General features: G+C 41.3%; 1 protein-coding gene across 1 annotated transcript in view; it reads left to right on the top strand.

Moving 5' to 3' along the window:
- Window positions 1-24,652, top strand: part of MBD2 (methyl-CpG binding domain protein 2) — a 41,574-nt gene extending 16,922 nt beyond the window's left edge. The window contains exons 3-7 of the mRNA XM_082497452.1: window positions 2,768-2,905; window positions 13,879-13,969; window positions 14,713-14,890; window positions 22,207-22,347; window positions 24,505-24,652. Of these exons, the coding sequence (XP_082353578.1) occupies window positions 2,768-2,905; window positions 13,879-13,969; window positions 14,713-14,890; window positions 22,207-22,336 (537 nt within the window). The 3' untranslated portion in view covers window positions 22,337-22,347; window positions 24,505-24,652. The remainder of the gene's footprint in view (window positions 1-2,767; window positions 2,906-13,878; window positions 13,970-14,712; window positions 14,891-22,206; window positions 22,348-24,504) is intronic.
- The last annotated feature ends 846 nt before the right edge of the window (window positions 24,653-25,498 follow it).

Below are 25,498 nucleotides of genomic sequence, written 5' to 3'. Positions count from 1 at the left end.
CGTGTTAGGGATGGAGCTGAAGGTGGAGACCGCTAAAGATACGCAGCTTAACCCGTTGGAAAGCAGTAATACTGCAGGACAGGAGATGAGTTAGTTTCTGGCTGTGAGTTTATAAACCAGAAACGATAAATGTCTGAATTTCTGCAGCAAACTTCTATTGGGATTTGTGGGTTTAGCCTTATTATATGGTAATGAATTAACTGCTACGTGGAAATGATGAAGAAAGGAGACGTATAAAATAACAAGGTATATTTAAAGGAGCGGTAGGAATAGAGACCTGTGATCAGAATTGCTTCCACTTAAAAGGATAGCTTTCTAAAACTCTTTCAGAATTCACTGGTATGATCTAGCGTATTTCTTCCTTTGGTTTGGAAAACTGGTTTTGGCTCTTATGAGAGGATGTGCAAATCAGTCTTAAGCAAGGATTCCCAAAATGCTGCAGCACTAACTTACGAATAAGCGTATGAATTGAGTCGTGCCGTGGAACAGCTAAGGACATGCGTAGTGCTCTTGATAAATCACCTTCTTTGCCATCTGCATGAAAAATTGAGGGCTGAAATTTCAAAACCGTCCCTTCAGTTAGGTTATCTTGAGGTGCCTGGATAAATATGAAGCGTTAAATCTGTTGCTCCTTCTTATCAATTACATTCCTTAGAATTAGGTGGAGGAATTCCTTATTTTTTTTCTGCCGGGAAGGATCTAACAGTGCTGTGTCATCCTGGAGAGGCTACAGAAGGAGGCTCTTCCCTTGCCTCTCCCCCCACCCAACAGCTGAATCAAACAGTTGGAGAGGAGCAGCCAATGTAATAACCATTGCAGCGTGTAAGGATGTATTATGGGATTAAGTGGCTTTTCTGTAGAATGGTCTTCAGGATGAAAATTGCTTTCTGTGGAGTGCAGAGATGGTACTCTCTTTATTGCTAGTTTATAGATTATGGACTGTATACGTAGAGGAAGAATGACTTCACACGCAGTTTCTCACCAGCCACCCACCTTGCAATAACAGAGGTATGCTAAAATACAGGATATTCTGGTGGTGGAGGAACTACCCTGTCAGATTGCTCTAGCAAAGCTCTAAAAGAGGGCTGCATATTTTTAAAATAACAATTTAATCTGAGACAGATGCAGTGAAGAGAAGGCTTATTGCTTAACAAGACTAATCCTCTTGCCATATTTATAATGTCATTTTTACATAGATCATTGCGGAATATCTATAGTCAGTATTCTAGCTTTCATCATCTGGAATTCCAGAGTGTTCAGCTTAGGAACAAGCAATTTCTAATAAGCCTGTGCTGTCTGGGTCTTAACACAGTCTCTTTTATGAAGTCATGTAGTCCAAATTGTATAATCTAAATGGGGAGGATTTGAAGACTGAGATTTAATTCCCATTTCTAAGCCCAAGAGATTGCTTTTTCTCACAAAATTAGGAGTCTAAGTAATCCTAATCAACACCTCTTTTAACATGACCCTTGGATGGAGTCTTAATATCGATGTTCATTGTGTAACTTTTGAGCTATGATCTCACAGCCAATTATGAAACTTCTGAGACCTGAAATATTACGTAATAACTTGTTTTTCTTCCTTTTGAAGAAAGTAGAAGTAAACATTTGAAAAGCAAACACTTAACCATTTTGCTTTGTGAGAAACTAGATACAGCTCTTAATGTGTTGAAGTGCTTAGCACTGTCCTGCAAAAACGAGAACATGCTTTTTGATACAACATTCACTGGGACAAAGTGTGTCGTGAGATATTTATTTTCAGTGTCTGTCTTGTGTGGATATAATCACGTCTTCTCAGCCACACCTTTGTATCCTTGGGGAAAAAAAAAAAAAGGGAGTTATTTCAGTTGTTAAGAAAAATACCAGACAAAATGCATGAGCAGAAAAGACTGAAAGTATGTGTTCAGGACTTGGAGGAAATGGGATTACAAACAAAAAGCTGTAAGTTGCTGTCCTGTTGGCACAGCACTTCGAACTGGCAGTCTGCTTTTGGATAGAGTGACAGATTTAGAAAAGTTGGAATGGTGTGCGGGTGGTGATCTGTCTTTTTCTTTCGTCATCAGTCTTGGCAGTTATGGGAGAATTCTGTTCCCCCACCCCAAATGTTTCTGGGGTTGTTGCTGCGGAGAGGGCACTAGTATCTCCAAGGGCATAAGGGTCTGATGTGTTACAAGATATTATTGGTAAAGTTATATCTGATGCCCGAAAGTCATCAGTTCCCAAACCCGATAAAAACTATCTTTGTCGAAAGACTCGTTGAAGTTGATACAGTTTTAGTTTCTTTCCCGAATAAATTGCTGCACTTAAAAATTGTTTGATGTGGGAATCGCTTAGGAAATTTGTGACCAAAGTTATGTAGGCAGTTGCTGTCCTTTAAGACTTGGAGCTCTTTAAACTCTTTGCTATGAAGATATTTTCATGGAGCTTTGGAGATTTAATTTTGACATCTGATCGTGAAGCTGTCTCTTTTCAGAATGAACAATTTACATATATATTGTAACAAAAGAAAAGATGGACTTTCAAGCAGTTTGAGTTCTTCCCAAGAAGGTGAAAATGTGTGGAACCAGTTAAGTGTGATATATTTTTTTTCTTTAAAATGGAAGACTGCAAAGGTTAGTTGAGTACAGCATTTAAGGGAAATCTTTACTCCAAAAAAAGTCTCCTTCTTTTGCACATCAGTAGAAGAGGGTGAATCCAACATTAATTTGTGTCCTTTTTATGCATAATTGTTGTTAATTCACTTTTTTTTTTTTTTCTTTTTTTAACAGGGAAAACCAGACTTGAATACAACTTTACCAATCAGGCAAACTGCGTCAATTTTCAAACAACCAGTCACCAAAGTTACCAATCATCCCAGTAACAAAGTAAGATCTGATCCCCAGCGAGTGACAGAGCAGCCGCGACAGGTGAGAGTTAATCTGTTCCATTGTCATTGCTCAGAGAGTTGAAACAAGCTGAAAATGTGCTTGTTTTCAGCTGTGCTTCAGTTACAGATGAGAATTCCTATCTTGGAGGTTACTTATAGGAAAGTGTGTAATACATACCTACAATTTTTTAAAAAGTACAGAAATAACAGTTCATCTGGAGATTAATATTTCTCAATCCAAAATTTCATTCATAATTGATTACCATATTCCTCTTGAAATTCAGATATATACTGTTCTGTTGCAACTGGACATCAAATATAAATTTTCATGTTCAGCTTCTTAATAGAAGTTCTTATAAAATACACAGTGCTTACCAAGAAGTAATACCTCACTTTTATATAGAACAACTTTGTGCAAAATCAATAAAAATTAGTTTTTTAAATCCCTCTTTTTCACTCTACTACTACAGTAAAGGCAAACCACAGTAACACAAACCCGTCTAACACAAGTTTTCCTTTACCTGCTTTTCTTTATATCAATGACAAATCAGCTGTTCACACGGTGCTTTTTTTGGTTCTGTTTTTTATGGGGAGGAGGGAGCTGAGAAGAAATGGAAATCTAGTTAATGAACGAGTGATCGGCTGGGTAATGTAGTGTATATTGCATTGAGGTATTGTTTGTAAGTCTGCCTTGTATTTTTTGAGTCATAGCATGGCTATCATCAACTTGAAGACCTTTTTCTATCTTAGGAGTGCAGAGGTGAGGAGTAAATGCAGAGGCATGTTCAAATTTTTGTACACTCATATGTCACTAACTTTTAACAACATTTCCTTTGAAATTCAAGCTGCCTCTAATATTGCACTTGCAAACATCTTGAATGCTGTTCTTGTAAGAAATAACATAAGGAATTTAGACTCTGCATCCTCTAAATTCAGGTGAGAAAGAAAAAGAAGAAATATCGAGCCGTATTGGATCATCTTGTTGAGATGTCTTTTAGCAAGATTTGAAGGCCTCAGCTAACCTCACTGTTGGTCCCATGAAGTTCAACAGGGGCCATGTAAGTGTATCACATTCAGATCTAAAAGATGCATAATTGCATGTGTCTATTGATTCTCTTCGCATTCTTTGGGTTTTCCTTTTGAGCTACTACACTTTGTGTCAGGAATTTCCTTTTGGTCATGTCTGCTGAACCAGTAATAATCACCAAAGCGTGTGAAAGTTATGGCACCTTTGTGGCAAGAGAAATGGATGTCTGGCAATTCACATCTTGATGGATTCCAAACCCTTTCATGCTTGCCTATTTCCTCCCTATTTTCTTTCTTCCAGAATCTTTTCTTCAAACACAGCTCAGATCTTTGGGAATGCATCCCTTGTCTTTTGAGAATGAATTCCCAGTAAAGATTTGCAGAATAGGCTATTTTCAAACATACCCAGGTTAAATCTTTGTTTCCTTAAGACAGGTTCTAATGGATTAAGCTAGAGCAAAATCTTCGAGAAGTCATCATCTGCTGATCGCCGTGTCAGCGTTCTTTTTCAATCAAATTCCTTTCTCCTTGCTTGCGACAGTGCATCTTTGGAAGAGCCCATTTATTCTGTGTTGCCATCCTTCGTTTGGAAGAAATGCTGTGTCTGTTTGCGTTGAAAGTGGACTAGTTAATCTTACATATCTAATAGCAAAGCAAATCTTGGTGTGTCTTTGTCTTGCTTTTCTCCAAGCTAGAACGCTGTCTTGAGCTGTTTTCTGGTTCCGAGCAGTGATGACTGACATAGGTGGGAGACTTGGGAAAAGGAGAGCATTGGTTGTTACAGTTGTTTTTACATTTGAGTGAGTTTTCAGTAAAATTTTCATTAAGAAATCTGGAACAAAGCAATTTAATGTAGGTAGTATGCTGTCAGTTACTGGAGAATCTTAAGCAAATTGACAGTTTTCATAAACAATTTCCAGTGATCTGGTTTCTTTACACGCAGATTTCCATCGCACAACTATCAATATTTCTTTGGTATTAGTAACCAAAAGTATGGAGGAACTCCAGTCGTTGATCGTGTGTGTACCTGTCATATACGCATACATAGATGCACACACACGCACATCTTGTTTGAACGTAGCATGCAGTTCATTCCTATGTTTTACTCTCTAGAGGGGGCATAAATATCGATAGATACGATCTTGACTTAGTTTTCAAAAAGCAACAGTTCTTTTCTTGAGATAAAGTAGAGAAGCCAGGGTGAGGACTGAAGGTGCTGGAAAACTTTATTCTTGATAAAGCCTGCACCATGTGGAGCACCTGTCAGTCGAGATACGATTGTTGGACAAACGCAGCCTTGCAAACGTATTTGAATTCTCTTCTCCTCCAGATAAAGCCTGTTTTTTCCTTATGTAAATAATCCCTACGTGTGTCACTGTCTTCTCCCTCTCTCGTACTCAGGTGTGCAAACTTTCCCGTACATAGACGGTAAATACATCAGTGTTGGATATTCAAGTGCATGCTGTAACACTGACTATATTGCCTATTTGTATAGAAAGCTTCTTCAGTTACCACTTCCCATGTCATTCCTCCCTATTTCTTCAATTCTTGGCCCAAATCCCTTACGGGATTTTTGCTTCTGTAGTTCTAGGTATCCACCTCTGAAAGCTTTATCCGCTTAGATTTATTGCGTCTCCCTTTTCAAAAGACAGTCTAACCAGAATTCCCTGAAAATTCTCTTTGGCCTGCCTCCTTACATAGAGATCAAAATAAATGAGTACTGTAATTCCTTTGGCAGTCAGTAGTTTTATTTCATGACCCGAGAGTGAGAAGATGTGCTTATTGGTGTTGGCAGAGAAGATACTTGGCAGCAGCTCTTCTTGAAGCAGTAAACCCTGTGGTAGTTCTTGGAAAGGCAAACTAATAACAGCTTGCCTACAATCTTCATATAGGTAAATATGTCAATTAGAGCAACAGATCTTTGTGGCAACTGCTGGTTCTATAGGTTCAGCGCGCTAGTTCTTCGCACACAAGAGGTGACGCGAGGTTGTCTAAGCCTTTTTCAAGCAACAGTTCTGCAAGACAGCATCTTAAAGCCATTCTTAAAGGTTTTGTAGATTACTGATTATCAGAGTGGAGAACTCGACCTGAGAGAAAACGGAAATGTTCTGGACAATCCTGGAAGTAGGTAGTGTCAGAACTTGAGCTGCTGAAGGCTCTTCTGGTACTCACTAGGCTGCTCTCCTCTAAACTATCAGTCTTCTTCCTCTGTGTGGCTTTGTTCAAATACCAGTACCAGTCAATCCATGAAGATTTCTCGAATGCTATATCTCTAATCAAATGATAGGAGTATCTTCAAGTTCCTAAATAGCAAATCTAATAGCCTCAAAGTGCTTTAATGCCTCTTTTTGAAATACCAACCTGCTCAAAATATTTTGACCCTCTATAATCTTAATTGAGACAGGTTTTCTTACTGTTTCAGTGGCTTTTTTTTTTTCATCTTGCGGAGTCCACTGATAAACCAGTGTAAGAAAAGGAATCCTGAAAGATTCTAGTGGGCCCTGCAAGGAAAGCAAAAAAAAAAAAAAAAACCAAACAAACAAACCACAAACCGCCCCACAACAAACCCCCTTATTTTAGCCTCCTCTCTACTGTTAGACTTAGTAAGTTTCGATAAGCTATGATGAATTCTTGTTGACTTTTAGGGTAGCAGTTTGGATTTTAAAAAGTCAGATTAGCATTGCTGAAATTGAAACTGGAATTAATGGTGAATCAAAACATCATGGAATTATACCCGTCATTTTCCTCTTAGGTGGTGTTGACTACTGTCTTAAAATCACTTTGTTTTTCTCCCTCCTTCCTATTTAGCAAAAAGGCCACTAGATGTAGCAGTACTTCGGGGCACGTTCATGCTCGACTTGTGCATCTGGATTTGAGTATTCCTCAATGAGAAGAGTGAATGTGAAGCAGAGGAAGTCCTGTAACTATCTGAAACTATTATAGGCAGTAAATCTTTTACGTAATCACTTAAACTTGAGTTACTTGATTCTATAATTGCCTGCCGAGTGTTCTGTACCTAACTGGATCAAATGGAATGGTGCTGCAAATCAAACTTCTTTCTTATGGGTCACTGCCCTTTGTACCTACGCTCACTTGGTGCCTCCAAAAGGTCCGGGTCTGTGTCCTACGTAGAGAGCACTTATCCACTTCTTCATGTGTTAGAGCTTCTTGGTTCACACTGGTCCACGCCGATGGACCTTTTTCAGGATAAATACGAAATTCATTCATTTCACTCTGTGGCCCAAATGTACCTGAGGTATTGCTTTGAGAGAGCTGTGACTCCTGAGGACCCGCTGATCACTAGTTAATTCTGTTGGATACTGTTGATTGTGGTGGTAGAGATCCTCGAAACCATGCTGGTAAAACTGATGTTTATGTAAGTGGTAATCATAACGCTGAATTTGCAAAGCATTGACCTCAGTATCTTCCTGATATGTTTGGCTAATAGGTTCGTGGAACGTTATCTCAAGTGTTTAAAAAAGAAGCCAATCCTTCTTTTCAAAGCTTACTTTGAAAAGTAAGCAGGTAGTCAGTTAGTATTACGTGATCCGATTCCTCTAGTTCTAGACAACCCCTTTAAAAACCACCTTAGGATAAATCAGAGGGTATTTACTTTTTAAAAACACCTTAGGATAAACCTGGTACATTTACTTATAACATCATCTGTCTGTAGGCCAGAAGTGCTCTTTAAAATTGATTTGTAAGTCTCTTTTATACTTACTGTCATATATATTTGCAGTGGATTGTATTGCATTGGATTGTTGAATAGGATTATATATGACAAATTAAATCTGACCGTAGTCATTCTTTGGCATAAGATATATGCAGTCTAAAAAGCCTAATTTACGAGAAAAATTGCAGGATGTCATTTTATGTATGTCTTCTTGTGAGCAGTTCTTAACAAGAAAGATGCATTTAGCTCTTAGCATTTCATATTTTGTCAAATAGATATGATTTTATTTCCTGTGGATCAACTTAAAGGATTGGAATCTGAAATTAGATAGGGTTGGAAAACTTCAGCTTCTTGGTGAATATCTATCAGAGTTATCAAAAGGAGGGGTGGAAAGAACCCAATGAGATTGTTAAGTTTCATCTTCCTCTCCCAAGCAACTAAAGGAACACTGGAATTTTGATTGGCAATTATGGATGCAGCAGAGCCGAGCAACTCAGCAACTGGATACAAAAAGAGGAAAGATTTTTTTTTTTCCTGCTTTCTGGAGAAATTCTCCTTCCTTTTAAATTTTACCATGGAGACTTTGAAAAGACCTCTCGTTAATCATATTTCCTCGTTTAACTGCCTGCAATGTCAATGACTTGGGCGGTTTCCCAATGGTAACTGGCATTCTGGTCTCGCTTAGCCTTTAAAACACATCTTAAAACATAACGACATTGCAGGCTGGCTGTGTCTGCCGTACAGTATAGATATGTTGACTGTATTTTGCGTAGACATGACTAACTTTTAATCAGCTCGTATAGCAGGTTGTAATGCACCTGGCAAGCAGCGTGGAAATAAATGTGGTTGCAGAGGGCTGGGAAGATGCCGAGGCAGCCGCTTGGAGTGGTGACTGTGCTGTTAAACTCGCTGTGCCCATCATCCTTCTGAATTAGATTGGCAGCTCTTTCTGACTGCTGCTGCAAGTTAAGAGCACATATCTGTAGCTGTCGAAATAGAAGAAACCACCTCAGTAAACAAACCTCTGAACTCACCAACACCATTGTCCTTTCTTCTGTGCGTTCAGTCAAGTACATCATTCTGTTGACATCTGCAATATTTTCAATACTCTGTAAATAGTAAATGGCAGATGAAATTTGAGGTTCTTGATTGATTGATTTATGTACAAACCAGTCACCCTCCAAGAATGTTTGAAAGTTAAGAACGTAGGTGCTTTTCTTTTAAAAATAACAGAATTGGAACGGATTCCTTTCCAGCAAAAATTTCCTGTAGGCTTCCATTGCTCGAGCAACTGCAAATAGACTTTTATTTATCTAAGGAAAAGGAGCAGCTCATAATATGTTTGTATTTGGTGGTTCTTGCAATAGAGAGGCTAATCTATCATTTCTTTGTTGTCTGAATGAGAAATAATAGTTGCTTAGGAGATTGTGTTTTTACAGAGATTACGGGTTAGATTATAATTCACCATTAGTCACAAATAGCTTTTCTTGGACGAGAAACAATTATGGAGGAAGCAATATTTTATAATTCTCCAAACAAAGGGCTTCAGAAGCACAGCTGTAGTACAGCTCGGCCGTTATGGAGTTTCAGAACAACGAGGAAGTGACAATTCTGTACCGCCCCGGGGACCTTGGCATTGCGTTCCGATGCTGGCTCCTCTGCCACAGGAAAAAAACCAGGGCTGCCCTTAGGGTAGTAAGCCTGAGCGATAAGGGATACGTTTCTTACTCTGCAGGAGGTTATTGCGTAAGAGGTCACTTCTGGCATAATGCATATTGATTCATTTCCTAGGAAATGGAGCACTTGGCTGCTGGGTCTTTCCGAATCTGGAGCGCTCAAACATCAGTAAATGGAGGACCTGGGTTTTAGGCTCTTTTCAGCATGCGTTCCCTAACCACTACTTCAAACAAAACTGAAATAGAGCCATTTTTCATCCTCCAACAGGAAGAATACCCGTAACTGACTGATGAATTGTCAGAGCGGTTATTCATTTTTCATTAGTAATGAAATACCACGTCATAGCAATGATGAGTCTCGAAATCCGGTTCTTCTCTCATTCCTTCCTACCCTGGTGCCATCAGGATTCTTGTTACTGACTAACAGGGTCTCATGTTTGCTAATGCTTCTTTCCTGGAGGCGTGAATCTTGCTTTTCTGGGCCTACCAGTGCATTCTCGGCAGAAAGAAGGAAGATTGGACCCTACCAGCCTGTCTTGCACCTCACGGTACTCTCCAGGGAACTCAAGCCGAGAAAAGCCTAGAGCCTGGAGAGCCCACTCCGTTTTCCAAGGAAACCCCAAATTGCGAGGTGATAGATGTCAGGTTATTATGCAGACGGTGGCCTCTGGTCGCTGCCGGTCATTTGTGGAATTGTACATCGAGAGTTGCGTGATCTTTTTTGGTTACTTGAATGCATACTTGGGTTGCTGTGGAACGGTTGCATCTTCATCATGTAAGTGGAGTGACAGAAAAGCTTTCTCGGAATCTGTATTAGCAGCTTCCTTCCCTCTCTCTGTCCCTTAATAGCTATTCCTGGTGCAGCTGATAAGGAAATACTTGTCCAGGTCTGGTCCAGCTCAGAATCATAGAATGGTTTGGGTTGGAAGGGACCTTGAAGACCATCCAGTCCCACCCCCCTGCCCCGGGCAGGGCACCTCCCCCCAGCCCAGGTTGCTCCCAGCCCTGTCCAACCCGGCCTTGACCACCTCCAGGGATGGGGCAGCCACAGCTTCTCGGGGCACCCTGCGCCAGGGGCTCACCGCCCCCACAGAAAAGAATTTTTCCTAATATCTAATTTAAGTCTCCCTTCTTCCAGTTTTGAAGCCATTCCCCCTCGTCCTATCTCTCCATGCCCTTGGAAAGAGTCCCTCCCCAGCTCTCCTGGAGCCCCTTTAGGGGACTGGAAGGGGCTCTGAGGTCTCCCCGGAGCCTTCTCTTCTCCAGGCTGAACCCCCCCAACTCTCCCAGTCTGTCAATCTTCAGTAAGATCCAGAAAAAGATTCAGGGGTTGAGAGGGGACTCGTAAGAACTCCTAAAGGAGTGGGGAACAAACTTCATAATAAAACTCTAGGAATGTGATTAGTAAGAATGACTTGTGCAGCCTCAGTGGAGATGTGGGGAGAAGAAAATTTGGAGTTGTTTGGAAATAATTATATATAACGACGCAGCAAGCTGGTGCTGGAAGCTTTGTGCTAGGAACATGCTTTGCTTCAGTCTTGTTTTAACAGGTGTGTCTAGGGGCCAAGTGCTTTTTTTCTACCTGACATTGACCTCGGAGTCATCTGAGGTGTTGATAGCTGTACGGACTTTTTCCTACATCCGCAATCCATGCGAAAAGAGCTGAGTGAGTACTGGTGTTGGAAGCTCCACCCAGTCAATATTGCACTACACTTTCCAAAATTTCTGAGCTTTCTATGTGTTTGGTGTCCTTCTTCAAGCACCTCTCTCTCCCCCACAGGCATTAGCGTTCCTGTACACCCTCTGTAACCGAACCATTCTCCTGATTCCTCATTCTCGCTCTGATGTGTACTGGGTTGATTTAAGCAGGGAACCAAAGAATCAAAACCCAGTAATATTTGATTGTATTTGGTGGTGTATTTGCTGCTGCACACCAATTAATTTTATCCTGAATAAACAGAGGTGGTTCTTGTGTTTACCTGTAGCCAAGAAGGCCAACACCATCCTGGCCTGCATCAGGAATGGTGAGCTGGACTAGGGAAGTAATCATCCCCCTGTACTTGGCACTGGTGAGGCCTCACCTCGAGTACTGCGTTCAGTTTTGGGCCCCTCACTACAAGAAGGACATGGAGGTATTGGAGCGTGTCCAGAGAAGGGCTACAAAGCTGGTGAAGGGCCTGGAGGACAAACCTTATGAGGAACGACTGAGGGATCTGGGGTTGTTTAGCCTGGAGAAGAGGAGGCTGAGGGGAGACCTTATCACCCTCTACAACTACCTGAAAGGAGGTTTTAGAGAGATGGGAGCTGACCTCTTCTCCCTGGCGACAAGTGATAGGACAAGAGGAAACGGGTTCAAGTTATGTCAGCGCAGGTTTAGATTGGATATTAGGAAGCATTTTTTCACGGAAAGGGTTAAACATTGGAATAGGCTGCCCAGAGAGGTGGTGGATTCACCATCCCTGGAGGTGTTTAAGAAAAGGGTAGATGAGGTGCTTAGGGACGTGGTTTAGAAGTGGTGGCGTTTTTATCAGGGTAGGTTAACGGTTGGACTTGATGATCTTAAAGGTCCCTTCCAACCTCACTGATTCTATGATTCTATGATTCTATATAGCTACATAGCTTGGATTTGGGAGTTGGTGGGTCTTTTGGTTATCTCTAAAGGTCGGTGAAATGGAGAGGGAAAGGGGAACGAAGGGTGAATTTTTTTAACAGTGGAAAACACGAATGAGCTTTGTAGAGACTTCAAGATGGGGAGCGAACCCAGTGATGAAATACTGAATTGATAGGATTTTACTTTGACTTCATTTATCTGAATCTTAATATTCGTTTTGGAATTTGGCTAGTGAGTTGCCGGTTTTGCCTTTGTAATGAAGAATTTCTTTAGCGTTCCGGACACCTTTAAGGCACTGTCACTTCATCCACAGAGTCGTAAGGACTGCTACAAGGCACCTAGAGTGCTTTCTTGGGGTGGGGGCTTTGCAGTAGCGGTAAACAGCAGGAGTGAATGACTGCAGGTACTAAATATTTAACATTTAGCAAGATAAAAGAAGTGTCTTGATACTCAACTAACAATGTAGCTCAAACCTGGGTTGGGATGTTGAAAATGAATACTAGTTAAGAGCGAGGAGTCAGTTTACAGGAGGCATTTGGAGTTTAAGTGGCTCTAGTAAAATGAGACACGAGTGGCAACAGGTATTTTCAAAAGGCTGTCAAATCGGAGATGTCAAGAACGTGTGAAATGTAGTCAGAGTTTACAAAAAAAAAAAAACCCTGAAGAGCTTACTTAGGTGATCCTGCGTGGGTTTTCTAAGCCACTTCGATCTAAACTCAGTCACAAATGTGTCCTATGGTCCGGAGAAGAGTGCTTAAATAAGTAGATCTCAATAAAACGCTAACAGGCAACACAAGTGTCATTCAACCTCCTGATTTATAAAGCTGTACAGACATGTTGTGGAGAATACTGCTTTTTTCTTAGTGTAACTGCATTTTTATTTTCAGGCAGTAGTATACCCTTAATGCTAAGGTAGATGTTCTTTGTTGCTTTTCTCTTCGCCATTACTACCTCTGTAACTGAAAAAAAAAAAAAATAAATTCTGAATTAGAATCGCTGATGTACAACGCTTCAGTTATGATGACGTGTGACTAGCGGTATAGGCTCCACAGACGACGAAAGGGGATGCTCTGATTGTTTCACTTCCAGTTTTAGAGCAGAATGTGACATTCAAAAGCCCTATCTTCGGTTGAGGCTTTTGGGTACCCAGCTGCAACAGAGAAATTTCCTAGGAGGGAGAATAACTGCATGTCTAGTTTTTTGTCTCAGGTTTTGGAGGCGTGAAAATAAATAGAATTTTTTTTTTCTGCCTCCCTCATATCCTGCAGAAAAATCAAACTATTTCTGAATGCTCTTTCCACAGGAAATTGCATAGCTACCTTCTTGCTTACCTCCTTAATAAGATTATTTATTAAATGTAGCTTCCCGTGGAATAAAAATCAGCTTTTTAACTACCTTTCGTCACTACCTTGCTAAATAGAAAAGGCCCATTTTAAAGAATAGGCGTGGCTAATCTCCAGCCCAGAATTCAGGAGGAATCTTCAGACCAATAAGATTGGAGTGAGTAGGGAAATCTGTGCCGTTAAACAAAATCTCGTAGGTCAAGAAACGGGTTTCTGTGAGAAATGAACAAGGCAATAGAAAATGAAATGAATGTGAATTTAGTTAATGTGTTTTCCTAAAAGGGGAAAGATTTGATTCCATTTCCAGCTAAGTCAAGGGACCTATGGTGACGAAGCCGGCACGGGTCTGACGCGGCGTAGCTGCTGGTTAGCGTTGGGGTTGGCGCAGCTGTCCTGCTCCCACGTGCTGAGCTCTCTCCAGCGGCTCCACACGCACTGCGTAATTCCATACGAGCGTGTTCCCGATGACTAAAGCTCCATCAGCAGATAGGATATTACCTTTTTGGTAGCTTATGGGACTCTTAAGTTGTTTTGTAAGCCGCTAGGCTCTCTCTTTGTCTTTAATGGTTCTGATGCTGTTTTGATCATGAATGCTGTTTATTTCCATGAGCTGATTTAGGGTGTTGGTTGTTTTTTTTTTTTTTTAATTGTTTCTTACGAGCAATCTTGTTTTCTTTTTTTCAGCTTTTCTGGGAGAAGAGGCTACAAGGCCTCAGCGCATCGGATGTCAGCGAACAAATCATAAAATCCATGGAGCTACCTAAAGGTCTTCAAGGTATTGGGCTCACTTATTGCAGTTGCTTCAGATCCACCAAGTTGCTTATGCTTAAAAAGGACAGAGGTTCTGATGCTCTTAAGTTTTCAGTTTACGGTCAGATTAAGTAAACTTCCAATTGTAAATGTTCTTGCTGACAAAATACCTCAGTCTCGAAACTATGTTTGGTTTTAGTTCATTTATGTAGTTAATATAAACCACACTTCAGCACTGCACTCTTATTGGTGAAAGTTGGTCTAAAATATGTTGAAGTCATAGTTCAAAATTAATGACTTTGTTCCACAGCTTGGGAGATTTTCTTGGGAATTTGAGTGTTGTAAAAATCTTCAGTGTTTATTTTCCAGAATTAATTTAATCCTCTGTAGCATTAAAGCAAAGACTCTGCTGGTACGGATTAATACCGCGAAGCTGCAAAGAAACTATTTCAATATGTGACTGGTAAATTTATGCTGTGATCATCTTCATTAAAAAATGGATGATAGTGTAATTGCTAGTGTAAGCAACAGAAACTTAGCCGGTTTTGGAAATGAGATGCCTTTTGAAATGCTAACTTACACTTAAATGAGAACTGTGCTATTACAAAGCCGTTTTTAAGAACTTGCATTTAACTGTTCAGCTGATACAACCGCCTATCCAGTGGCAACTGTATCGTGAGTACGTGACCTCACAAACTGAGAAGAGCTCTGCCGATGGAAGTTGCATACGAAATGTGACCGGTGACTGTTGAGTTCTCTCTGTTCTAGGAGTTGGCCCAGGTAACAATGACGATACCCTGTTATCAGCTGTTGCCAGTGCTTTGCACACCAGTTCCGCACCTATCACGGGGCAGCTCTCGGCAGCTGTTGAGAAGAACCCAGCCGTCTGGCTTAATACATCTCAGCCCCTCTGCAAAGCTTTCATAGTCACGGATGATGACATTAGGTAAGTTTTATAAAGCCTTCAAAAAGAAAAAAAAAAAAAAAAGAAAAAAAGAAAAGCAAGTTCAATTAGATTCCTTCCTGGCTCAGTGCAGTCCTGGAGATAAGGGAAGAGAAGCGTGAACATTTCTCTTGTACCTGTTGATCAGTTCAGTAACTTGAAAAAATGAAAACTTGGGGTTTTTCTTTGTGGTCAAAATAGTAATATAAAATATTCACTAAGGTATGAGTCATAATCCGCATTTTCTTTCCCAAGAGAGTGCCCTAAACACTAAGCTATAGTCATAATCAATATTGGCTTTCTTCCTGCCCATTTCTGGTTTGGTCAAGTTAATTTGTTGATCTTAGTTAAAAAGTAAGTGATTTCAACAAAGGAGAATAAAAATATTCCCCTGTAGCATATAGCTTTGTGCTAATACACTCTCTTTAAAGTGGGAGATTTGGATATGCTATGAGGGGCACAGATAGATCTATTCACATATGGGCAAAGATTGATTTTTTTTTTTTTTTTTTTTTTTTTTTTTTAATCGCTGCACTGTTAATTTTCTTTTCAAAGAAAGACTCGTCGGTTTTTGGGTACTAAAAGCAGGGGCTTCAGCACTCAATTTCAAGGTTAGGACTGAGTGAAGAAAGAGATTTCTTGTTGCATTGACTAGATGTGGCAAGACATGGGATGCAATCCTGTCATCCGCTTTTTTTTTTTTTAGTATTGCTTAAGCGCGAGTCAACACGTGGGATGCACTTTGCATTTAGTATCACATTTTTGGTTAAATTCTAGGTTGTGTAGGGAGTCTGAGGAGCAAACTGGGATCTTGCCACTGGGTGGAATTCACTCGGCACCGAAGTCCACTGCTGTCACGTTTTTTTCTAAGCCCTAGGTGGCTCGCGGATGCTCCTGCAGAACTAGCGTGAAGGTATACAATCATCTGATTCCCAGACCTTTACCTTAGGGATTTACTTTGCTTTATTTTCTTAGACATCAACTTGAAATGCTTTCAGAAGGTAAACTCTTCTGGCTTTGTTACAGAAAGTTACAGGGCAGGATGAGAAACTTTCTTAGCATGTTTGACAACGTTTATTGTTTCTTGGAAACAAAATTACTTCTTTGGCTTATCAGTCATTCAGGTGTTTTTACAAAGCGGATTCTGAATTTGTTGTCAGAAAGCGCTGACAACTTAGGCAGGACACGGGTTCTGAACTGGAGCAGCTCTACGAATTCTATGCATAGGCTGCCAGTTTGGGGTCTCTTCTGGTTTATGGCTTTGTAGGCAACTCGCTACAAAAGGATTAAATATTTTTGAACGTTACCCTTTCACACTGTTTGTGTGAAGCTGGCTTTTATTTTAAGACCGTGCAGAAAACGCATTGCGTGAAGAAGCAGTATCAGAGCACGGCACCTGTTATCACTAAGGACAGCAGTACAATTGCTTTCTGAACTCACATAACGGTAAGGAAAAGGTTGCCATTGCGGGTAACTGGTCAGGTACCAGCACATATTCTTTTGTACTATAAAATCTTCAGGGAGATCGTAGCAGTTGTTTACATCTAACAAAATAGCTGTCAGCTTGACTCACGTTTAACTTGAAGTATTCCTGGTCGTGTAATGATGGTAAATCTCTTTCATAATCAGAGTAAAATGCAAAATTTCCTCTTTTGGTTCAGCAAATTCACTCGAAAAACATTAAGTAACTTCCTCTAAATGCATGATTAAGAAACAACCGTGCTTCCTTATCACTAGGGACAAGCACCTATTTTTTTTTTTTCTCAGTTGTGGGTTACACCTTCTGAATAGTTCTGGGCTTCTTAATGCTGGTCCTGTGAAAGGTAAGTATGTAAAATGAGTGTGATGTGGTTCCCAGTGGTCTTTACATCCAAATCTTAGCTTCCTGAGGCAGGCTTTTAGAATTCCCTATTTACTGTCTTCTCCCATACTGCCTCTGTGAGATCATTTATCTGGAAGCTGCTGCTTTGCAGCTTCTGTTGGTAGCTTCTTTCCTGACCATCATCTAGTTACGTTCTTTGCAACTGCACTGTTGAGTTGCATCCGTTTCCGTGAAAGGCCAAGACTGACAACCTTTGTGTCTCTGCTAGATACCTGCTTTAACCGGTTTCTCTCTTTTGGGATGAACTGGGGAATGATATCTTCTGCAAATAACAAATAGGTGGATTGTTTTTTGCAGTTGGGCTTAGGTGGATGAAGTTTTGCAATATATCATAAAATTCATTTTTGACTCGCAGCTCTGTTCTGCTTCGTAGTCCAGTCTGTCAGTCTTTTCAAATGTCTCTCTCTTCAGTGGGATTTTCTAAAGCTGATAGTTTTCAGGGGATTTCTTTTCCTAAAGCGTGTAAGTCGTTTTTGAGAATCCCACCTTTCAGTTTTCAACAGCCCTTTCTCTTGTTCAGTCTAGGTTCTTTGCTGACCGCTTACCATCACCCAGTAGGTTTCATTCCTGAGATTTGTCGGTTATCTTGACAATCGCCCTTTTCAAATAGCATGGCAACGGGACTTCTGCTTTTTCTGATGGGAAGCCATAACCTGTCAAATTTGCCAAAGCGTAACAATGAATGTAGTAAGTCTGGCTGTGTCATGCTCTGCACAGTAGTGGGGAAGAAAAAGTACCTGTTAATCTGTCCAAAAACTAAGCTGCATTTACCATGAGACAGGAATGGAGAGTAATTCAAGTTTAATGCTCTGAGTTTGTTTGGCATGGGTTTAAGAATGTCTGAATCTTAAGCTGCAGGAACCACGATCCAAGCTAGTCAGCTGTAGCGTAGTCCTTCACAATATTCCTCAACGCGCTATACAAATCTCGCTTCCAGTATGACAGACCAAAGCCGCCAGAACTATAATGTGCCAAAGGAAGAAAATGAGAGATCGAGAATGTTTCCACAGTCTGAGCTCTCCTCAGGAATAAGAAAATTGTAAGGTAAAGCCATGTGTGTTGCGGGGAGGCAAACCCCTAAATAATCCTTACCAATATTGGCTACGAGAGAAACTTTCTGATCCTAGATGTAAGGACGAGTTTAACACGGACTATGGCAGGAAAGCACGGTAACTAAAAATATGAGAGTTTCTGTAGTTGCTGTTCAGAGTATGCTGTCTCGACAGTGGTTTATTTCTGCTGAGAGGGGAGGAGGAGATGGGAAAGATTTATTGGAAGTGATGTATCGGAGAGGTGTATGTACGGGGCGGGGGGGGGGGAAGGAATTAGCAGATGCCCCTAACCTCTGAGTTTAATGTAATACAGCAAATAGGGTCAACGTACCAGTAATTAATTCTCATTTCAGCAGCACATCTCGGATCTGGTTAGCGGAAGACTTCTGGAATCCCAGCTGCTGAGAAGCTGTAGAGTATGTTTTTCATAAAAACAGAGCAAATGTTCCTCTAAGCACTTATGGGGATGGCTCTCAATTAGAATGTCTCCAAAAAATACTATATTTGAATGTACTGGAAGAGCAGGGGGAAAAGGGGTATTACCTCCCTCCTGACACATAGGGAGGTGGAACTGGTATTCAGACAAGGACAAGTTGGTTCTGTGGATTTTTCCCATCTAATATGACACCCATCCTAAATGTAAAGATACCTTTGGGTTTCTGCTGCAGCTGAATGCTGTTACTAGAGCTATACACAATTTTTTAGTCTGATGACAGAGTAGATATTGCAGTGCCAGCCCATAAGGAACTAAATCAAATGGAGCCTCAATAGATTTAGCGATACAGAAAAATGGAGAATCAGAGGGGAAGTTGGCGTAGTATCATATTTTGATTGCATACGGTGGCGTGGAATCACACATGTCTTTAAAGCACGCACACATCACTTAGTTGCGTGGGCCGAGAAGAGCGCAAGTAGTGAGGACAAGTAAAATTATATTAAGCTCGAAGGAAATCATCTGAATGCAGAGCTGTACACAATCCTGTTGTATAAAGCAGTTCTCCACTAAAAATAAGGTCAGAAGAAGAGCGGGCCCTTGCGGGCAGCACGCTTGCCTTCCCTGGCGGCACTGCTAACCCTGTTGACTTAATGGGCTAAAGTAGTTTTACTTAATACTGCTGTGATAAACTAGCCTAAGAAGTCAAATTAATCAAATCTAATGGAAATACTTTAAGTCCTAGAGTTTTACTTAGCGTTAAAGATGAGCGCTTTTTATTAGTAGTGTTTTCTTGCTGTTGGCTCTTAAACATTTGCTCTTGGTAGTTCACGCGCTTTAAAAGTCATATTACTTGTATAAAAAAAAAAAAAAGCTATGTTTTTAACACTTAAAAACTGTTTGCAAGAAGACCAGATTCTTCAGCACTGGGAGTGCTGTGCATTATTTTTTGGTTGTTCAGTGGAGAGATCAACTAGCTGGCTGCAAATTTGGAAACGAGATAACTGGGGAAAGCTATGTCTTCACGTGAGTTTGGGAAGCAAGACCCGGGAGTAACCTCTGGAGAAGGGCGTGCACGCTGTAAACAGGGAACCTGGGCCCATAATGACAGAAGTTAGTCCGAAATACAGAAAACTGCCTGTCACTTCTGTGTATTGTGAGAGAGAAACACCACAGCCATGTGGCCGAGATGGCAGGAAAAATCGGGATAACGATTCTGAAATCTGGGACAGGCTGAGCTTATGCTGCAGCGTATGGTTTTTTCAAAAGTTCCTCAACACGGTTAGCGCGTTGAAAATGAAGATTTCAAATAAAGCAGCCGAACGAGGTGGTGAAGCTTAGGATTGTTTTGTACCCAACTCCTCAAGGTTGATATAGAAGACGCTTGCTGGCCTTTATGTTAGATTCCATCTCTGGTAAACAGACTCGCTGAAGAGCAAAGCAGGGAGGGACCTTGTAGCGCCAAGAAAGAAATGATGTTCCGGATGAATTTCTTGTGTGATTCCCGGAATTGCATTCTGTGATACACACTGATGTTATGAAATATTCGCGGCCTGGAATTGGGCCTCCTTTCTCTCCCAGCTCAGCTGTTGGTGGCTTAATTCGGATTAATGAGTGGGCAAGGTCATCTAAGCGCCTCGTGACTTTTTTGACAAAGGGACGATTGATGATTTCCCAGATCTTCACTGGATATGGGATATTTCAGGGCTTTTCCAGGACATACTTAAATGCCTAGTGACCGGAACCTTGTTCAAGGAACATTTACGTTTGGTCCTTGATCCATTCTTTCTCAGACTAGGGGAGTGTCCTTACTGTGCTTTAGTTCATTGGAATCTGCTTTGCATTCTAAAGGGGAGCTTTATAAAGATATTCCAGCAGCTTTCTTCTCTCTAATTTGACCATTCAGGCACTTTTTAAAAAAAATGCCGTCATTAATTGTTGGTATTTATCAAGATAGCCTAAATTAGCCCTGAGGAAGGGACCACCAGGAATCTAGGGAAGGGATCTGCTGGTGTAACTGGCTGTTGACTGGCGTCTGAAGCCTGTTGTGGTGCAGTTTGTAGGCTGTGGATTGTGGAATGATCCTACTGTTTTAAAGACAAAAACTCTAAAGCCAAGAAGGGGAAAAATAAAACATACTTCAACTATTTCTTTTCCACAATCTTTCGCCAGCTCACAGTGTATTCCAACAGTGAGATGGGGACAACTTTTTAGTCCTGATTATTTTTTTTTTGTTGTTGTTGTTGTTAAAGTTATATTTCAGCTTATGTGTGCTCTTGGGATCCTTTTCGTTCAATTAAAAAATACGGAATTTGCTACTCTAACTTTTATTTCTCCTTTGTCGCAGGTTCTGCGAAAGATAAGGCAGCTTTGGTTTTGTTTGGTTCTCTGCCCCGGGCTTTGAAAGATCACTCTCTAGGCGTTGAAAGTTAACAGCTCTGAGACAGTAAGCAGTATATTGAAGGTAGAAAACAAAGATAGAAATCAGCTGGAAGATAGAAAACAAGTTCTGCGTACTGAACTAGCTTGTTCTTTTTGTCTTCCTTTTGCTATCTCTGTAAGCAGACAGTCTCCTCTGAAGTACTTGGGGAGCGCTGGCAGTGGTTGCAGCTGTAGAAGTGAATAGCCTTCGAGGCTGGTGCTCCTCGGAGGCTTCTGTGGAGCATGTTGGGTACCACTGCTGAGCTTTGATGTTCTTTGTATCTCTCCTGCCATCCTAAATAGCCACAGGGAGTTTGTGGCACTAACAAATGTTTTCCTGTGCCTGCTTCTGATGAGTTCTGGCCATTCGTAAGCACATATTTTGTTTAAAGATTTGCTTTTTTTTGGAAAACATAGCTTGATGGAACAAGTGGATTTTCATGTTAAAAAAAAAAAAAAAAAACAACCCAAACCAAACAACCTGGGTCTGATGCAAAATTTGTGTTCTCTTGGGAAAACTTCAAAAGAGGACTTCTTGTTTTCTGGTAACATTCGAAAGCTAAATATTACCTTCCAAACTAAGCATTGAAGCAAAATATTTTAAATTTATGTTGCTATCGAGGTAATATTTTGGAATTAACTTTCCCCGGGGAAACAAACCTTTGTTTCAGCGGAAGTTGCTGCCATCTTAAATGCGTCACTGACTAGTAGATAAGGCTGCCTAGGTAGGTAGGAGTGATGAAATAAATAAATAGAAACAGTGGAGCCCCTTGAGGTTCTTCTCCTGTGCACGCATCACGTAGGACTCGGAGTTGGTTCTTTGAGCACTTAAAAACCTACTCAGTGCTCCACCGTCCTGTAAAGGGGCTCCTGGTGTACCCACCCTTATGCTGGGAAAGAGGGAGATTGCCTCAGACCCCCTTTACAGCCCTCAGGACGGGAATCTCCCGCTATAATTGTCAATCATCTACGCAAAAATGTCTCTGCCCCCCCCCAAAAAAAAAAAAAAGGCAAGAAAAGAAAAAAAAGCAGTCCGAGGGAGACAGTCTAGTGGGTTACTGCTCCATTCACCTTCTGTTTGGTCTTTTCAAGTATCTCGGCTGCGAGTGGAAGATGGTCTGTCACGGTCGATCCCTCTGCCTCCGTATGAGGGGAGGAAAGCCCCGCGCGCTGGAGCAGACGGGCGTCTGGCTCAGAGGGCTCCCGGTTTAGTGCCACGCGCTCCCCGTGTGCCTGCGTACCTGCAAACAAAGGGTTTGGAGAGGTGCTGGATGCCCCGAGCCTGGCAGTGCTTAAGAGGCATTTGGACAGTGCCCTTAACAACACGCTTTAACTTTTTGGTCAGCCCTGGAGGGGTCAGGCTAGATGATCTTCATAGGTCCCTTCCAACTGGAACTATTCTGTCCTAAGTTAAAAAGGAGAGTTGAGAAACCGGTCCTGAGTCATTGTTTATGCAAGTCTTATGCTCCCAGCCTACTTGTATACTCGAAGGATTGACGGTTTTGCCCCTTCTTCTCTTCTCTCCCTTCAGAAAACAAGAAGAGCGGGTGCAACAAGTGCGTAAAAAACTGGAGGAGGCACTAATGGCAGACATTTTGTCGCGAGCGGCTGATACAACAAAAGATATCGATGTAGAAATGGATAACGGAGACGAAGCATAAAAAGAAATCAGGTGAGTCGGATCTCCCGGAGGCGCGCTCGGAGATGTAGCCGTCTCGGCTGTGGGCAGTCACTCGGCAGTCGTTCGGTGGGCAGTAGCGCGTCACGCACGCGCGCTCCGGCTTTCTCCCCGCGCCTATGGTACCTGACGTGCCCACGTGCAGCGCAAAAATAGGGTGATTTCGCATATATGGACATGAACATCCTCACAGTAAGCGCTACGCACGTCACCGGGGAGGAAAAACCAGCGGTTTTCACCCTTTACAGCAAAGACCCAGTCTCTAGAAACCAGTGCAGGTGTATTTTCTGGCACTTAATGCTTGATGTGAAACTGAGGTAAAGCGATCAAAGTAACCGGCTTTTTTCTGTTCTTCAAAACTTAACGTAGTAAAATTACCTAACAAGTTCCTGAAACTTTTCTATTTATTTTTAAATGGGTAATGCCTCTACAAATTAATTTTCCAAGGCATCATTTTGTATTTTCTACCTATTTTCAGTACTGATCTGTGGATTTGCCAAACGCTTTCTCAAAAAATTATTATTTTTTTTTTTTTTAAATCATCCGCAGAAGAGCGGTAATTCATTATCTTGTTTCCGCTGTGCTTGTCGTGCTTCTATATGAAAGTGCAACAGCTCTGAGGTCTGACCTTTTCATCAGGAGTTAGCTGAAGTTTTAACGACCAGGAATTCTGTCTGGAGATGGTTGTGTAATTTTGAAGGAATTTACTCCAGAATAAAAAAAAAAAAAAAAAAAAAAAAAAAAAAAAGAAATTCAACTGCCCCCAGGGGGAGAGAATATATGTATTTCCTATTTGACAGATACAAAAGAGTTAACTTTTACGCGGCTATGAATAAATAACGGGTAACTTGTAGACGTGGGATGGAAGTTTCGCTGAACGTTCCCGCTGGTATTCAACCCGGAGCGTAGAGTGGTAATTCCGTGGCATTTTGCTCCCCCCCCCTCCCCCTTCTGAAGAATATAAGCCTGGTGCACCCAAAAGCCAGATGTTATTTTGGCCCTCGCTATCTGGACTGCGTGCTAAGTTACCGCTTCAGCTACAACAGATGTGTTGCTTGAGTAAATTCGTATAATTAGAAACAGAACGTGTTTGTAAGGTACCCACCAGCCCCTGGATACTCCTGTTTCGAAGGCACAGTTATTTTTATTACCTGTGGTGTCAGTGCCACATAAAGGGAAATTTGATGGTTTAAGTTGCGGACAAGAGCTCTTTGACGGTGGTGTTCACTGGCCACTTAACAGGCCAGTCATCTCGATCTTTTCCAGGCTACTGGCATCTTTTAATTACTTTCAATTACAGCTATTTACTGTTAAACTCTTAATCCCTGAGTATTTCTCCTATAAAAGTCTAATTATGGATAAAATTTTAAGGAAGTCGAGAAAGGATGTTGTTTTAAGATGTGAGATTTCAAACCTTTGCCGTTTTGGAATCAAATTGCCGTCTCGCATTTTTTTTCATTTGCAGCAAATAATGATTTTTGTAACGGAGTCATAAATCTATTTGTAGAAGCGGTTGGTTTTGCACGGGTACTGTGTTCTCTGCAGAACTCGGTTGGATCGGTAGACCTTGAGTTCCATCAACCTGTGAGCTCGTTACCTATTTGCATGTACACGTAAACGGACACAGGTTGGCTATATTCTATAAAATGGCTTTTTTTTTTGCCCTAGTGGTTTTAATTATAGCCTTGAACAAGATTTTTGAGTAAGCTGATTAGTTAATGTAAAATAGCTTGAAGGATGCGAGCTTTTTTTTTTTTTTCCTTTATACAGACTAATGTTCCGGTATGATCTTTTTATATTAAGAAACTTTTTCGTGTAGCCATTACGCTGTATGTAAAGAACAAGAATTCAGCAAATGATTTAAGGCAGAAGCCTGGGTGATGTGCCGGCAGAGGCTGGGTGGTAAAAGCGTGTTATGTAGGCGGGTTGTGCTCAACGCAAAAGTAACGGGGCACCTCTGGGACTCTTAACCACTGAGCAGCTACTCGCCCTGCATTAATTTTTTGGTACCCACTTACGAACTATTTATGGTGTGCTCTTACAGTGGAACTGAAACGCAGCTATAACCGCTCCCGCGGAGTCGTTCTAATTGCTGCAACCATCGGCCTTTACTCTTCCAAAAGGGGTTCGTTCTTTCTTTCTCTTTTCCAGGTACTTTTAACTGACTTATCCCAGGAGGAACTTCCTAAAAGACAGAGGCACTTTCTCCTTCGGTCTTTCGTTATAAGAAGAAACGGACCCATGCACATTTATATAGCTTTCTAATAGCATTAAAACCAATGCCTTTTTTAGACTCCTATTTTTTGATGTATATATCTTATTTGAAAAGCAACTTTATTTTGTGTCCTACGACTTAAAGTCCTTTTTTAAGTATCGAACGTTACCCTTAATCTAAAGCTGAGCTTTTGATGCCAGGTTGCAAACCTACTGGAATTATATTGCCTGTACTAAAGATTTGTTTTTCCTGTGGTTTTTGGTAAGGACGGATCAGGAGAACAGAACGATTTCCCAATTAAAGATTATTGTGACTCTGTATATAAACAGATTTTTATACCTATGGGTGAAAACACCTGTACATTCTTCCGTCATCACTGTAAAGATAAATAAATGATTATATTCCAAGCAGTTGAGAACTTGTTGTGTCGTGGATAGAGTAAGCGAAGAACGTCCCTGCTGGTATTTCAGTGTTCCCTTGGCCAGACCCTGGCTGGGCTGGGAGAGGCGGCTCTCGGCCAGGACTGTCTTTGCCCAGAGCGCTGCCTCGGGAAAACTGTCTGAACTCGGGAGCCGATGCGGAGTTTTTTTCAGCCGAGGTGAAGTCCCATTGCCTATTTCCTCCGCGAAAGGCGACTGCTAAAAAGCAGTAGCCAACGTGACTTTACAGACTTTCTGCTTTGAGGTCAAAGTGAGACTGTAAAGAAAGCGTCTCCAGCGCAGGATGCAGCACGTGGGCTTGTTCCTCCCTCCCCAGACAGAGCAGTGAGGACGCCAGGATGCGCTATGGCACTGCAGAGGCTTCTGGCAAGTGACTTGGGTCTTGCACAGTCAGTCGGAAAACTCAGACGTAATAAAAAAAAACAAAAACAAAAAAAAAAAAACCTGAGCAGTCTTCCCCGGAGACTTAAAGGCTAAATTGCCCGGCAGG

This window comes from Vanellus vanellus (genome assembly GCF_965231255.1).
Source record: "Vanellus vanellus genome assembly, chromosome: Z".
Taxonomy (NCBI): domain Eukaryota; kingdom Metazoa; phylum Chordata; class Aves; order Charadriiformes; family Charadriidae; genus Vanellus; species Vanellus vanellus.
Note: the sequence above shows the minus strand (reverse complement) of the source record. Positions and strands in the feature narration are given on the sequence as shown.